This window comes from Diospyros lotus, chromosome 6, assembly GCF_014633365.1.
Source record: "Diospyros lotus cultivar Yz01 chromosome 6, ASM1463336v1, whole genome shotgun sequence".
Lineage (NCBI taxonomy): Eukaryota > Viridiplantae > Streptophyta > Magnoliopsida > Ericales > Ebenaceae > Diospyros > Diospyros lotus.
In genome coordinates this window covers 3,846,441-3,858,346 of record NC_068343.1, presented here as the reverse complement: position 1 = coordinate 3,858,346, position 11,906 = coordinate 3,846,441, and the positions used below count along the sequence as shown (strand labels likewise).

The 11,906-nt window shown below is 36.2% G+C and overlaps 3 protein-coding genes and 1 long non-coding RNA gene across 29 annotated transcripts in view; 1 reads left to right on the top strand and 3 right to left on the bottom strand.

The window, feature by feature from the left end:
- LOC127804136 (EID1-like F-box protein 2) overlaps positions 1 to 5,616 on the bottom strand; it is a 35,545-nt gene extending 29,929 nt beyond the window's left edge. For 3 of the 18 annotated variants that reach the window (XM_052340894.1, XM_052340908.1, XM_052340903.1), the window contains exons 1-2: positions 5,448 to 5,615; positions 5,307 to 5,365 (exon numbers count right to left, since the gene is read on the bottom strand). Coding sequence is in view for 7 of the 18 variants with exons in the window: in XM_052340902.1 (XP_052196862.1) it covers positions 174 to 969; positions 4,990 to 5,027 (834 nt within the window). In the remaining 11 variants the exon portion in view is untranslated. Of the gene's footprint in view, positions 1 to 154; positions 970 to 4,989; positions 5,036 to 5,306; positions 5,366 to 5,447 lie in introns of all 18 variants that reach the window. The other 15 variants (XM_052340897.1, XM_052340914.1, XM_052340907.1 and 12 more) reach the window with 13 other exon arrangements.
- Positions 1 to 11,906, top strand: part of LOC127804142 (uncharacterized) — a 38,006-nt gene that overhangs the window by 5,489 nt on the left and 20,611 nt on the right. The gene's annotated exons all lie outside the window — the stretch shown is intronic.
- The window catches only part of LOC127804140 (uncharacterized), a 32,719-nt gene that overhangs the window by 11,368 nt on the left and 9,445 nt on the right, over positions 1 to 11,906 (bottom strand). The gene's annotated exons all lie outside the window — the stretch shown is intronic.
- Positions 6,599 to 10,788, bottom strand: LOC127804130 (uncharacterized). Of its 7 annotated transcripts, none has more exons than XM_052340879.1 (4): positions 10,427 to 10,441; positions 10,052 to 10,148; positions 8,896 to 8,973; positions 6,936 to 8,769 (listed from the first exon to the last, which is right to left on the bottom strand). In XM_052340879.1, the coding sequence occupies exon 4, from the start codon at positions 8,734 to 8,736 to the stop codon at positions 7,060 to 7,062; it is 1,677 nt and encodes a 558-aa protein (XP_052196839.1). In that variant the 5' UTR covers positions 8,737 to 8,769; positions 8,896 to 8,973; positions 10,052 to 10,148; positions 10,427 to 10,441; the 3' UTR covers positions 6,936 to 7,059. The 7 variants fall into 7 exon arrangements, with proteins under 7 accessions (XP_052196843.1, XP_052196839.1, XP_052196838.1 ...); XM_052340878.1 differs by lacking the exon at positions 10,427 to 10,441 and adding an exon at positions 10,231 to 10,420; XM_052340882.1 differs by lacking the exon at positions 10,427 to 10,441 and adding an exon at positions 10,231 to 10,420 and having other exon boundaries at positions 10,065 to 10,148.

Here is an 11,906-nt window from a genome sequence, read left to right as displayed (position 1 = left end):
AAATAAAGAAAAAAGAACCCTAATTAGTTGGGAAAGGTTGGGATGAGCTGAGTAAAGCAATCAGGCACTTCCAAGCGAAACACCACCTTAGTAAAGCAACAACATATCAACCCATTACTAACAAAAAAGAAAAAAAATCCCATGGCAGATGTACCTGGTTTCAGTCCCAAGGATCACTCCGCATCATCAGCCTCTTCTGAATCAGACAATGGCATCAGGCTGCATATCCCGAGCATGTGCCCATTGAGGCACACATAATACTCAACGCAGTCTTCATAAGCATCTAACCTGCAGCTAGCGCTCTGTGGTATCATTTTTGCTTGCAACATGTTCCACAGCTTTGCCTTACAATAGGGGCACACCTCTGTTGTATGAAACTGGGCCCCCCTTTTAATCAGCATCTTCCGAACCTTGGATGTAGCAAATGACTTAAAAATTCCCCGGAAAAATCCCACATCTCCCTCTTCGCCTTGGTCCAGATGTTCACAAGGGTCAGATACGTACAGAACATCTGTCCTGCATTGTCGTAAAAGAAAGCTTTTCCCTGAAGTCCTGGAGAACCGAGTGGTATGAGCAAAATGACCAGGAATATGAATACCATTGAACAAGCCACCCTTGGTAGAACCAGAACAGTAAATAAGCAGCTTCCCAAGTGCCCTCCAGTTCCCATCAACAATGTGACTCCCACTGTATTGCAGATCAAGCATCATCTTAGGAGCTCTTGCCTTACAAAACTCCTTCCATAGTACCCTTTTAGCAATATCATCAAACCATTTGCATGCACAAGAAAATGCAGCTATCAACTTAGGATTCCAGTTCAAGTGCTGAAAAAGTAGGAAGATTGCATCCTCATTTAGGTGTCCTTTCGTGCAGGAACAATTTGTTGAGTGTATGCAGCGATACTGCTTTGGTAGATTCATTTTCTTCAACCAGTCATGGCAAAAAAGTTGATAACACAATCCTCCTTGCCTGACCAAAGGAAGGGCACGTAACCACATTATCAATTACACAACTCTGAATACTAAACTAGTATCAATTAAAACAAGAAAATAAGATCAAAGGCTTAGGTGGTGTTCTCTTCATGTTTCAATTTTGAATTTTGAGTTTTGAATTCATTTTTAATTTATTGTTTTGAACGTCTGTTTTGAAAATTTTGAAAACGCGTTCTTTTTATCATTTTGAAAAACTGTTTCTTAAAATAAAAAACTAGAAAACGCATTTTCTTTGAAATCTTGAAAAACTTATTTTATGATATTTTATTCAATGAATTTAATTATTAAATAATAAAATAACTCTTTTTAATAAAATTCTCATATTAAAATAAATAATAAATTTGATTAATAAATTACTGACATACATCTTAACAATAATTTATATTAAATTATACACTTAATAATATATTATATGTTATCCTATATTTTTTATTATAATATAAATATACTACATTTTTTAAATTTTAAATAAATATATAATTTTATTTTCAAATTTTAATAATAAATTTTTCTTCTTTTTTTCTCTTCTTTTCTATTTTTTCCTTTTCCTTTTCTTTCTCTTTTCTTCTTCTCTAGTGCACTACATCTTCTCCATCGCCACTGACCACCGCCAGCCAGAGCATAGTTCTGAAAGGCGATAGGCGCATCTAGGTGCGAAGGGTCCTGAAGCCTGAAGCGCAAGGTGCACGAGGCGAGGCGCGCCTTTGCGAAACGAGGCGCACCTTTTAGAAAAAAAACTCAAAATCTTGTAAAATCATAAACAACTATAAAATTATCAATAATAACACAAATATATCATTCATGATTCATCATCTTCAAATTCTAAACTAGAAACATCATCAAAATTCAAATTTAAACAAGTACCAATCATCATGCAAAGTTCTAAACAAACACATAAATATTACAAGTTCACAATCAATAAACACTACAAGTTCACAATCAATAAAGAAATTTTAATCAATCATCATTAAGAAGATCATCAACATCAAGGTCAATATCTTCATCATCCTCTTCAATCACCCCTTCATCTTCTTCTTCCTCTCTCAAGTCTTTTCCCTCTTCCAAGTCTTCATCATCTTCAGTCTTTGGAACCGAAGATGACGAAACAAAAAAAAAAAAAAAAAAAAGAAGAAAGCAGGCAAGAAATAATCAAATAAAACAAGTAAAGAACTCATGAGAGTAGGTGTAGAGTTAGTGTGTAGAGCCTAATTATCACCTTAGAGCATATTACCCCTACGCAGAGTCAATACGCGGATCGACCTTTTATATGCAATTTTATAATAAGGGCAGTTTTGGGTTTTTCACATGTATTTTCGTTGCCCTAATTTTGCTTCGATTTTTTTCTCTCTCTCTTCTGCTATTTAGGATTAGGATTTTAATCCTAATATGGTGGACAGTTAAACAAAAAAATTCACTAAAATTTGTAGCAATGAGAGTAATATGTTTGTAAAACCTAGGTTTCATGAGACGCATCGTCGGGCAAGGTTAGCGCCTCTCGGAAAACACCTCGCCTCGACCCAATCGAGGCGCCAGTTAAGGCACCTTGCGCCTAGACGCGTCTTTAACATCTATGGGCCAGAGATTCACACAATCAGAGCCTACCATTAGAAACTTCAAGCCAAGCGAGTTAGCATACACAAAAATGGGTCAAATTTAATAGTTGAATTTTTGTAGATCTAATTTTTAATTTTTGGCCACAAGTGAAAAACGCACTGCCAATCGCCACTAGCCATCGTGGTTAGTGGTTTTCGACAATCAGAAGCAACCACCTAACACCCAAGGGCCCATCGACCAACATAACCAAAAACCAGCAAGATCCAACGGTCAAATCTCCTTAGATCTAAGCTTAAACATTCGACTCATCTGTCTATATACGCACTACCAGTCGCCACTAGCCATCGTGGCTAGTGATTTCTGACGATCAGAGGCAACCACCGGACACCCAAGGGCCCATCGACCAACATAACCAAAAACCAGCAAGATCCAACGGCCAAATCTCCTTACATCTAAGCTTAAACGTTCGACCCTCTTGCCTATATATGCACTGCCAATCGCCACCGGCCATCGTGGCCGGTGGTTTCCGACGATCAGAGGCAACCATCCGACCAACATACCCAAACACTAGGAAGAGAAGGGAGGAGAGAGGAGACAAAACTAGTAAGATCAAACGGTAGGGGGCGGTCGACAATAGCTCGTGGCGATGACGGAGATGGCAGACGCAGTCAACGGCCAAGGCTTGAGAAGGATGGGAAGAGAGGAGAGAGAGAGTGATGAGAGATTTGCGAGATTGGGGGGGGGGGGGGGGGTGTGTGTTTATTGCGTTTTGGGTGTTTCAATGTGATTTGGCTAAAAACACCCACAACAAAATGTTGTTTTGGGTTTCCTTCACAAAAAAAAAATTTATTTTCGAAAATGTGTTTTTGAAAATAGTAAAGTAACCACATTTTCAGTGTTTTGAAAAACTAAAAATGGGACTAAAAAGAGCAAAGAGAACGCAACCTTAGTTTTCCTCCATCCTTAAAACTGTAAAGTCTCAACATGCATCACCATGATAACTTTTTCCATTATACTCATCAGATTAAAATAAGAATTAGGGGTTTTTACAATTTGCTGGCGTCACAATCAACACCGTCACGTGGTAACTTATAGGGCAGTGAAAGTTGATATCCAAAAGCAGACTACCCTTATGAGATTGATGCAAAAGTTCCGATCCTTAGAAGTGTGTTGTGAACAAGGAAAACAGCAGATTAATTAGAGATTAAAATCAAATACAAATTGTCCAAGCACTTTCCAGGATCAATTTAAAGATTAAATAACCACTAGGGAAACTGTCATATTACCAGGTGACAGCAACTATTTGAAGCCAACTTATCAGAACGTGCAACTGAAATATGAAACTAAAATCATTCATCATCCAAACTCCAAGTTCCACGTATAAACATGTTAAAGCTTTCTTGTCCAGATGATATGGACAATAAAGAGTTCGAACAAGCCAAGAGCTACAGAAGGCAAAGGCAAGATAAGGATACGTGTTAAATGACTCAAGACTGTGTTCAAGCTGTCTATTTGACCATAGGAGCTTTTTAGTATCTTTTATAAGGTTTATCAGCTCAATATATTTCTAAGTCAATAAATTAATGATCTAAGCCCAACAGCAATCAATGGGTCAATCAAAAATACTAATATATTGGTAAGGTAAAATCAAATAGGCTTTGAATGCCTCTCTTGTGAAAACAGTTAACCACACTCACCCACTGTCAGTGAAACAGCTTGCAATTCTAAATCATTCTTAGGCAGGCATCAATTATAAAAATTTAAAAATAATTGTCAGATCTGTAGCCAAGTGGGAAAGCACTTTCTATAGAAGTTTATGACAAAAATTTCAGCAAATCATCCTGAAAAATTTTGTTGCAAGTTTATATTTGAGTTTCAATGATCGGAACTTATTGAATCATATGTAGTTAGGAATATACTTGAATAATTTAGATCGTGTGCAGAAAAAATATCAGATCATGACTCGTAGGGTAGAATGTTTTGAATCATTGGAAACTTTCCAAGGGCTGGAGGGAACTAGCTGATTTAGGACGGGAAAATTGAACAATTTGAAACCAGGATTAAATACAATGGAGTCACCAAAATAGCTCAAGTCATTATTGAATCAAAGTAGAGACTGTAGCCTTAATTTGCAGAAGAAATAAAAATCAGTAAATCCCATGATAAGCACACAAGAAACTGAATTTCACTACTTAAGGCTTCAGGGAGCTACTTAGTTCAGAATTCAGAAAAAGTCCCACAAGCCAGTGTTACGAAACTTAAAATTAACTTTGCAAATAAGGCAATGGTCATTAAGCTGTGAACATGCTTCATCTTTTTGTTTAAGGGTCAAATTCCATGACATGCTGGACAAATCATCTGAAAATAGTATATATTAATTAGGCCGTGTCACCGTTCACATTTTGATTATATTTCAAAATTAACCAGCACATAGATATGTTACATTTCACAGATTCCAATAACCGTGACCTCTTGAACCATCTCTCTGCCTGCACATTAAAAATTCTGAATTTACTCCCTTTACCACAAAATAAAAAGCTTTCAAGTTTCAACACAAGAAAAACATAAATTAAAAGCAAGCAACAGATCACAGAACCCTAATCTAAACAAAGCAGGCAAAAAACACTTCCTCTTAACAAAATCAACATTGGTTTGCAAGTAATTCATAACTTTGACCACTCCAAATCAGATCGGAGAACATGCTCAAGGTCCTCGATCACAATTAGCTCGCAATCCAAGCCCTAATTATAAACTTCTCACCTCAGCTCGCAAACTCCACTTCCCGCATCGCCTCAAAACAAGTCAACCAAGCGGACCATCTGCTCGATCAAAGACAGCCAGATAAACGACAGATTAGGCTTTATCAGGATCAAACTAGAGAGCAAGAAAGCGAGAAATCACCACGATAGATAGAAGCAAGAAATGGCCAGATATTTGGCTAGTCGACGGGGCTAGACAATTTCGTCCAAAGGAAAGAACTTCTTGATTGGTGATGGCGGGACGTTGCTTTGCTGCGGTGAAGGATTTGCAGAGATGGGTAAGGGAAGGGGGCCGGCTGGGTATGGTTCCATATGTAGGCGGAGAATACTAATATTTTTATGGGAAATCTAAAACGACAACGTCGTACTATGTTCGGACGACTGACAAATAATTTGGTGCCAGCTGGATTTTGTCGGGTTGCTCCTGACGTGAGATTGTTTCTGACGGCTGAAAAAGGACGACCCTCCTCTCAAAAAACGAACCATTAGTGTTCTATATAATATAAATAGTATTTTATAAAAATATATATTAATTTTATTTTTGGTTATCCAATTAAGTGGTATTTTTTTTTTTTTGTTAAAAAAACAATTAATATAACAACTCTCTTGGACTAATCATAAAAATCTTTTTATATTAAAAATATCTAATTTGGACTTATATTCTTTTTAGCAATTAAAATAAAAATAATGAGAAATTGTTACCCAAACACTTCAATCTTATGTAATTCCCCTATTTGTATTCTCTTCCACCTTCTTCAATAAAGATCAGAAAGGATTATTTTCATACACAATCTTACTTTTATTTTTATAATAATAATTTACTAAGGATTTGTTTTCATAGCTTGAATATGTGATTTCCCAGTCAGAAGAGGGGCTTAAATGGATTGAATGCATTGCTGTTTAAAGTGGTAGTTCAATTGACTTGTCAACCATGAATTTTACAGTTTAAACAGAAACCTTCTTGCTAATAACAAAATATCCTCCTTTTTTTTTTTTTTTCTTTGAATTTCTTTTACTGTCCATCTGAATGTTGAAAAGTGCCAACACCATAAAAGGGTAAATAGAAATAGGCTACTGTCTCATTAAAAATCATAGGATGTTGAATTCAAGGATGGATAGCTGCTTCCTTCCCAGAAGGATGAGGGGCAAAGCTGAAGAGAATGGAAGATGCTTACAATCCCATCAGAAATGTCATACAAAAATCAATAAACCATTCAGGTTATATTCTGCCAGAAGAGATTGAAAACAATTAATAATGGAAAAAAAAAAACAGGAAAAAAGAAAACAAGACAATCAACCAAACATAAGAGATTGGTTCGTATGTGAAAACCAGGGAAACAGTACTTACAATACACAAAAACTGTCAATCTCTGACATGGTTAACCAAGACATTACCAATTCAAACCATCCAAATTGCATGGAAGTGAAAGCTCTTCCATATTCAAAGAATATACTCGTTTGAAGTTTCACTCACATCATAAAATCAATCTCAAGTGTACCATTCAAAGAGAGAGAAAGAAGCAGCATACCCTCCAAGAAATAGATGTGAAGCAAAGTCAGAATTAGTATGCAGAAGGATGCCGAAAATCTCAAATCAACTGTCTTCCGGGCTTTCTCAGCTCAACCAAAGTGATCAACAACTTGTATGCTTATTTCCAAATTCAACAGGTTTTAAAATTCAGCTGTTAAAAGCTTAAGGTTATTTTCTCTATGATTTCTTTACAAAACCAGAGCAATGAAACAGAACATCTTCATCAAGTGACAGTTTGCACTGAAGGTTTAGTATCTTGCAGAGAGATAACTGTTTCAAAAGCACCAACCAAGGCCTTAACTTTACTCTTCCTACTTTCCACGAGCTTACTTGCCGTCTCTTCAATTACATTATTGAACAAACCCTGAGCATCTTTCTTCCCCTGGACATCTTGATGCCTTAAAGCAACTTTTTCAGAATTAGCAGTAATTTGGTTTGTGTCATCATCAACTCTCTTTTTAAAGTTTCTCCTTCGGTTACCAGCCTTGCTACCCTGGTTTTCCCCTAAAACTCTTCCTCGCCTGAATCTGAGCCTCCTAGGACCACTATTCTCAGACTGAAGGTCAACCACCTTTCCCCTCTTGAACTTCAATTTCACAGGTGTGGAATCATTATCAGAAGAAAGACCAAACCTAGCCTCTCCGGGTATCCTATTGCAATTCCCAACCGAAGTGTCTACCTCATGCAAGCTTACACCTTCACTGCTCTCTGAGATGGATTCATAAGTTTCATTTACTTCGCTATCCGCATGCTCATACTCCACCACAGGCCCTTCCTCATGAAATGATAAAGCTGGAGACTTTGGTGGGGATGAGAACTTTGGTGATGACTGTGTTAAAGATGGAGGAGAATGCAGAGTATTACCATTCTGTACAGACTCCAGAACTTTGTTTTCAGTTTCAACTTTGACAACATGCAAGGTTTTCTCCACAACTTTCTCATTGTTTGGCAGTTTCTGTTCAGCTTTTCTGATCCCGTTCTGATCCTTCAGAGGAGACAAAACTTTCACATTTTTGTGTTTCTTGACATTTAAGCTCATAACTCTGCTGATGGAAGGTTTGGGGGAGAGTGAAGCTGGTGGGTCTGCAAGTGCTTTTTCCACTGATGCTTTAGAAGTCCCTGTCTTTTTGCCCCTCTTGATTTCACTATTTCTTCCATTCAGACCTCCTTTAGTACCAGGGGAACATGATGGCTTCACCGTCATTGTTTTTGGTTTGACAGGAGTACGTTCTCCTGAAATATTCTTTTTATTCTCAACATGTGCCATTTTCTTCTTACTTGATGAAGCTAATCTTGAAGAAACTTCAACTTTATTTGATGGTGATGAAACTTCCTGCTTAAGAACACTGGGGGAATCAGGAGTGAGGACTCTGGAGACAGGAGAAGGCTTGGCCTTAAGCATTGATGTCGCTTTCCTTTGCACTGGAACTCTAGATTCTGTTAACTGCTGCCTGTCTGATGGAGGAACTAATCTCTTTGGTATGGGGTGCCTTGCCTTTGCTACAACTTCATGCTTTATTCCATATTTGCAAAAATCATGGCATGAACCAGTAGAAGCTCTGAGATAATGTGGGAGAACACTGCTTCCACTGTTTGGAGAATTTGGTTTCCCAGTAGAATTTTCTGAATTAGCCATGATATGGAAAGAACCAGCAGAAGCTCTGATATGATCAGGCATATTTTTTTCCTCCTTGTTAGGAAAAGCCGCTTTTCCTGTAGAGTTTCTTCTTGAATTGACTCCATAATGGTAGGAACCAGTAGAAGCCCTGCGATGATCATTGGACTTATCATGCCCAACATTTGGAGCACTTGATTTTCCCAAAGACTTTCTACTTGAATTGCCTCCATCTTGTGAGATTATTTCAGGAGTCAGTGATGCATCAGTGTTCTCCTCAGCCATTGACCCAAATTAGTTAGGTACAATGAAAATGTCCTGAAAAGCAATCATAAACAATTTTGACAATACAAAGATCAAGGTGGCCAGATAGAGTCATCAAATGAAGGACAGTGTCTATGCTATTGAAGAACTAACAAACTATGAGCAGACGAGAGAGCATACCTCAACAAAACTTGATCTGGTATTATGGTGAATCAAATGTGATTCTGAGCAAAAAAATAAAAACGTCCAGAAGCTAGCCTGAAAGAAAAATTGAACATTAGAAATTCTTCTTGAGATCAAATTATTTCTTTTCACTGGCTAAGACTTTTCAGAGCTAAAATGGTGAGACAACCTTATTTGCTTTTCACAGGTTAAAATCTTCAGAATTACGATCATGATAACAAATTTTCCAGCCTTTTTCTTAAGGGCATAATCCAAATTTTTACATCATGCACTCACAACCATTATACTTGAGTGGGACAGTCAAATTTTCAGTGACTCAAGTAACATATTATAACTGAACAACAAAACTACAGTAGATCAGATGTTATGAATATTACAGAGGGTGAGAGCAGAATTGATAGAGTTTAGGGAAATTTTACAATGCTGAATGCGATTGTTTGTTCACCTTGCAATCCTTTCTGATACCATAATTTATCTTCTTCAAGCATCAATTTCAAATTGTAATTAAAATACAGATTTCTACACACACACACACACACACATATCTATACTCACGAAGGAGCAAAATAGACCATAATCAATCAGCTTTTCACATCTATGGAATAAATCAGCAAGCCCTTTCAATACTAAATACAGTACATACGTGTAAAAAAACAAGAGATCCTGTCTATTTCTAGGTTGCTTGCAGAGAAACCAATAGAGTTGAGCAATCTCCATTCATGCATTAGGTGAATGTCAGAATCAAGTCCCATAGGAAGAGAGCCTTCCACCATATTCAATTAGATAATCTAGATACATAATTAGAAAAGAGAAAACAATGTGAGGTTTTCCTCCAATCAACACATTTGTGAGGAATCATCCATAATTTAAAAAAATAATAATATACAGCTCTTTGATAAGCAAGCAATTACAGAAATCAGAGTATAACAGAACACCTTAATCTCCATTCAATTAAAGTAACCCCAGACAGAAAAGCAACCTTCGAAACACAACATAGATTATCAAACCCAGATTAATTCTCAGAAAACCGGATGTATCACACAGACATAAATATTTGAGAAACAGTGTATTTATTTATATACATCGGCATAGCACTTGAATTATTTAGTAAATCAAACCGAAGATTTGGGGTTTGGGGGGGGTGGAACCCTACCTAAAAATGATACCTTTTTTTCCCCCTTTTTTGGCAATCTGGCTACCTCAAACCCAAGAACAACCAAGCCTTCGAAGTACAAAAAAGCACAAGAAGACTTCGAAAACGAAAACCAATCAGTCAATCAAAGCCCAAAAAGAGATACAAAGCTAATTTATCGAGAGAAGGAGAGAGCATACAACAGCAATAAACGTAAAGATGAGCTCGCTCAACTGTTGGTGGGAGCAAAATTCTAAAACCAGAAACCTAATTTGAGGAAGGAAGTAAGGAGAAGAATGGCGTGTTGTAGTTTGGAAGAGAAGAAACGAATGGGACTCTGAAACGGGCGCATTAAATTGAATGGACGAAAATCAAAACCGGAAGAAAACGCGTTACCTTCCGTTACCTCTCTCTCTCTCTCTCTCCCCGTGTGCTTAACCAGAAAGCGAATGAAAAAGCTTAACAGAAGAAGATGAGGAAGAAAAACATTAAACAAGCCCACCCCACCTCTCCCTCTTCTTTCTTTCACGCTTTGCTTTGCTTTCGCTTTCTCTCTCTTTGATTCTCTTTTGGCCTCAGCGATCGTGCGAGCAACTTCTCTAACTTCTTTGCAGCCAATCGGGCTTTCCTTGTGAGAGATTAAGCATTTGTTTACGTGCAATCTCTCTGCTTTAGAAAGAGCGAGAGAGAGAGAGAGAGAGAGAGAGAGAGAATTACTAAGAACGAAGACGACGCGTCTATTCGTTACCGCTAACTACTCGCCTATTATCTCGTCAGGATTACACACTCGCACGACGAACTCTTGCTCTTAACAATTTTGGATAATTAACAACTTTTTACTGCTTTATCCCACAAGATAAATTTATATAAAAATAAAATATACAAAAAAATATTTTAATTTGGATAATAAAAAATATGAGTAAATATACAAAAACATATTTTAAATTACTATTTGTGATGATAAAAATTAAAGTGTAATAATTAATTTATTAAAAATTTAAATTTTAAAATTTTATATTATAATTTATTTCATATATTTCTGTTATTTTAAAATACGTAAATTACCCTTTTAAATTTATTTATTTGATTATATGTTCACCCTTATCCCAAACATGACGACGTATGGATCATATTGACAAACAGATGATGATAATTTGCAAGAAATGTTAGTTTGGATTGCGGGTATCAAACAATATTCAAAACTCAATTTTATTCGAATCCCATGAGTTGAACAGTGATTAAAAAAAAAATCAACAAACTACACTTTGTCATATTTGGAGTGGTCAAAAGTGTTTAAATTGTACCTTATTTGAGAACAAAAATTGATAGTTATTAATATAATAATATTTCAAGGCCAATTAGAATTGGACCAACCCTAATTTAGTCTTATCTAGAGTTGATTCGAATCAAATGAACACTTCTAATAATTCTAATAATGGTGGTGGTGGTGGTGATAGGGTGATCACATAAATTATATTTTTTATTTTAAATTTTTAGAACTATAAATCTAATTAAAACCTACCCCATATAAAATTTTTTGAAGAAATTGTCCTACCTTGTATTAATATTATATTTTTTTAAGAAACTTCTCCTTTTTCATTTATTTTTTATTATTATAACAATCTGTTAATTATTGACAAATGAGTTGTTTAATTTAAATTTGTTATACACGTTTTAACATTACCATATAAGTCTTGAAATTACTCGAAATGCAACCCAATTATACTCAATTTAGATTGGATTAGTTGGTTCAATTCTAATTTTAGGGTTTGAGTAGAGCAACAGCAACAATACAATGATTTTTAAGTTTTAATTTGAGTTAGTAGGACCAAAACTGGATAAATTTGCATGGGCCAATGCATAGTGCTTAGGGTGA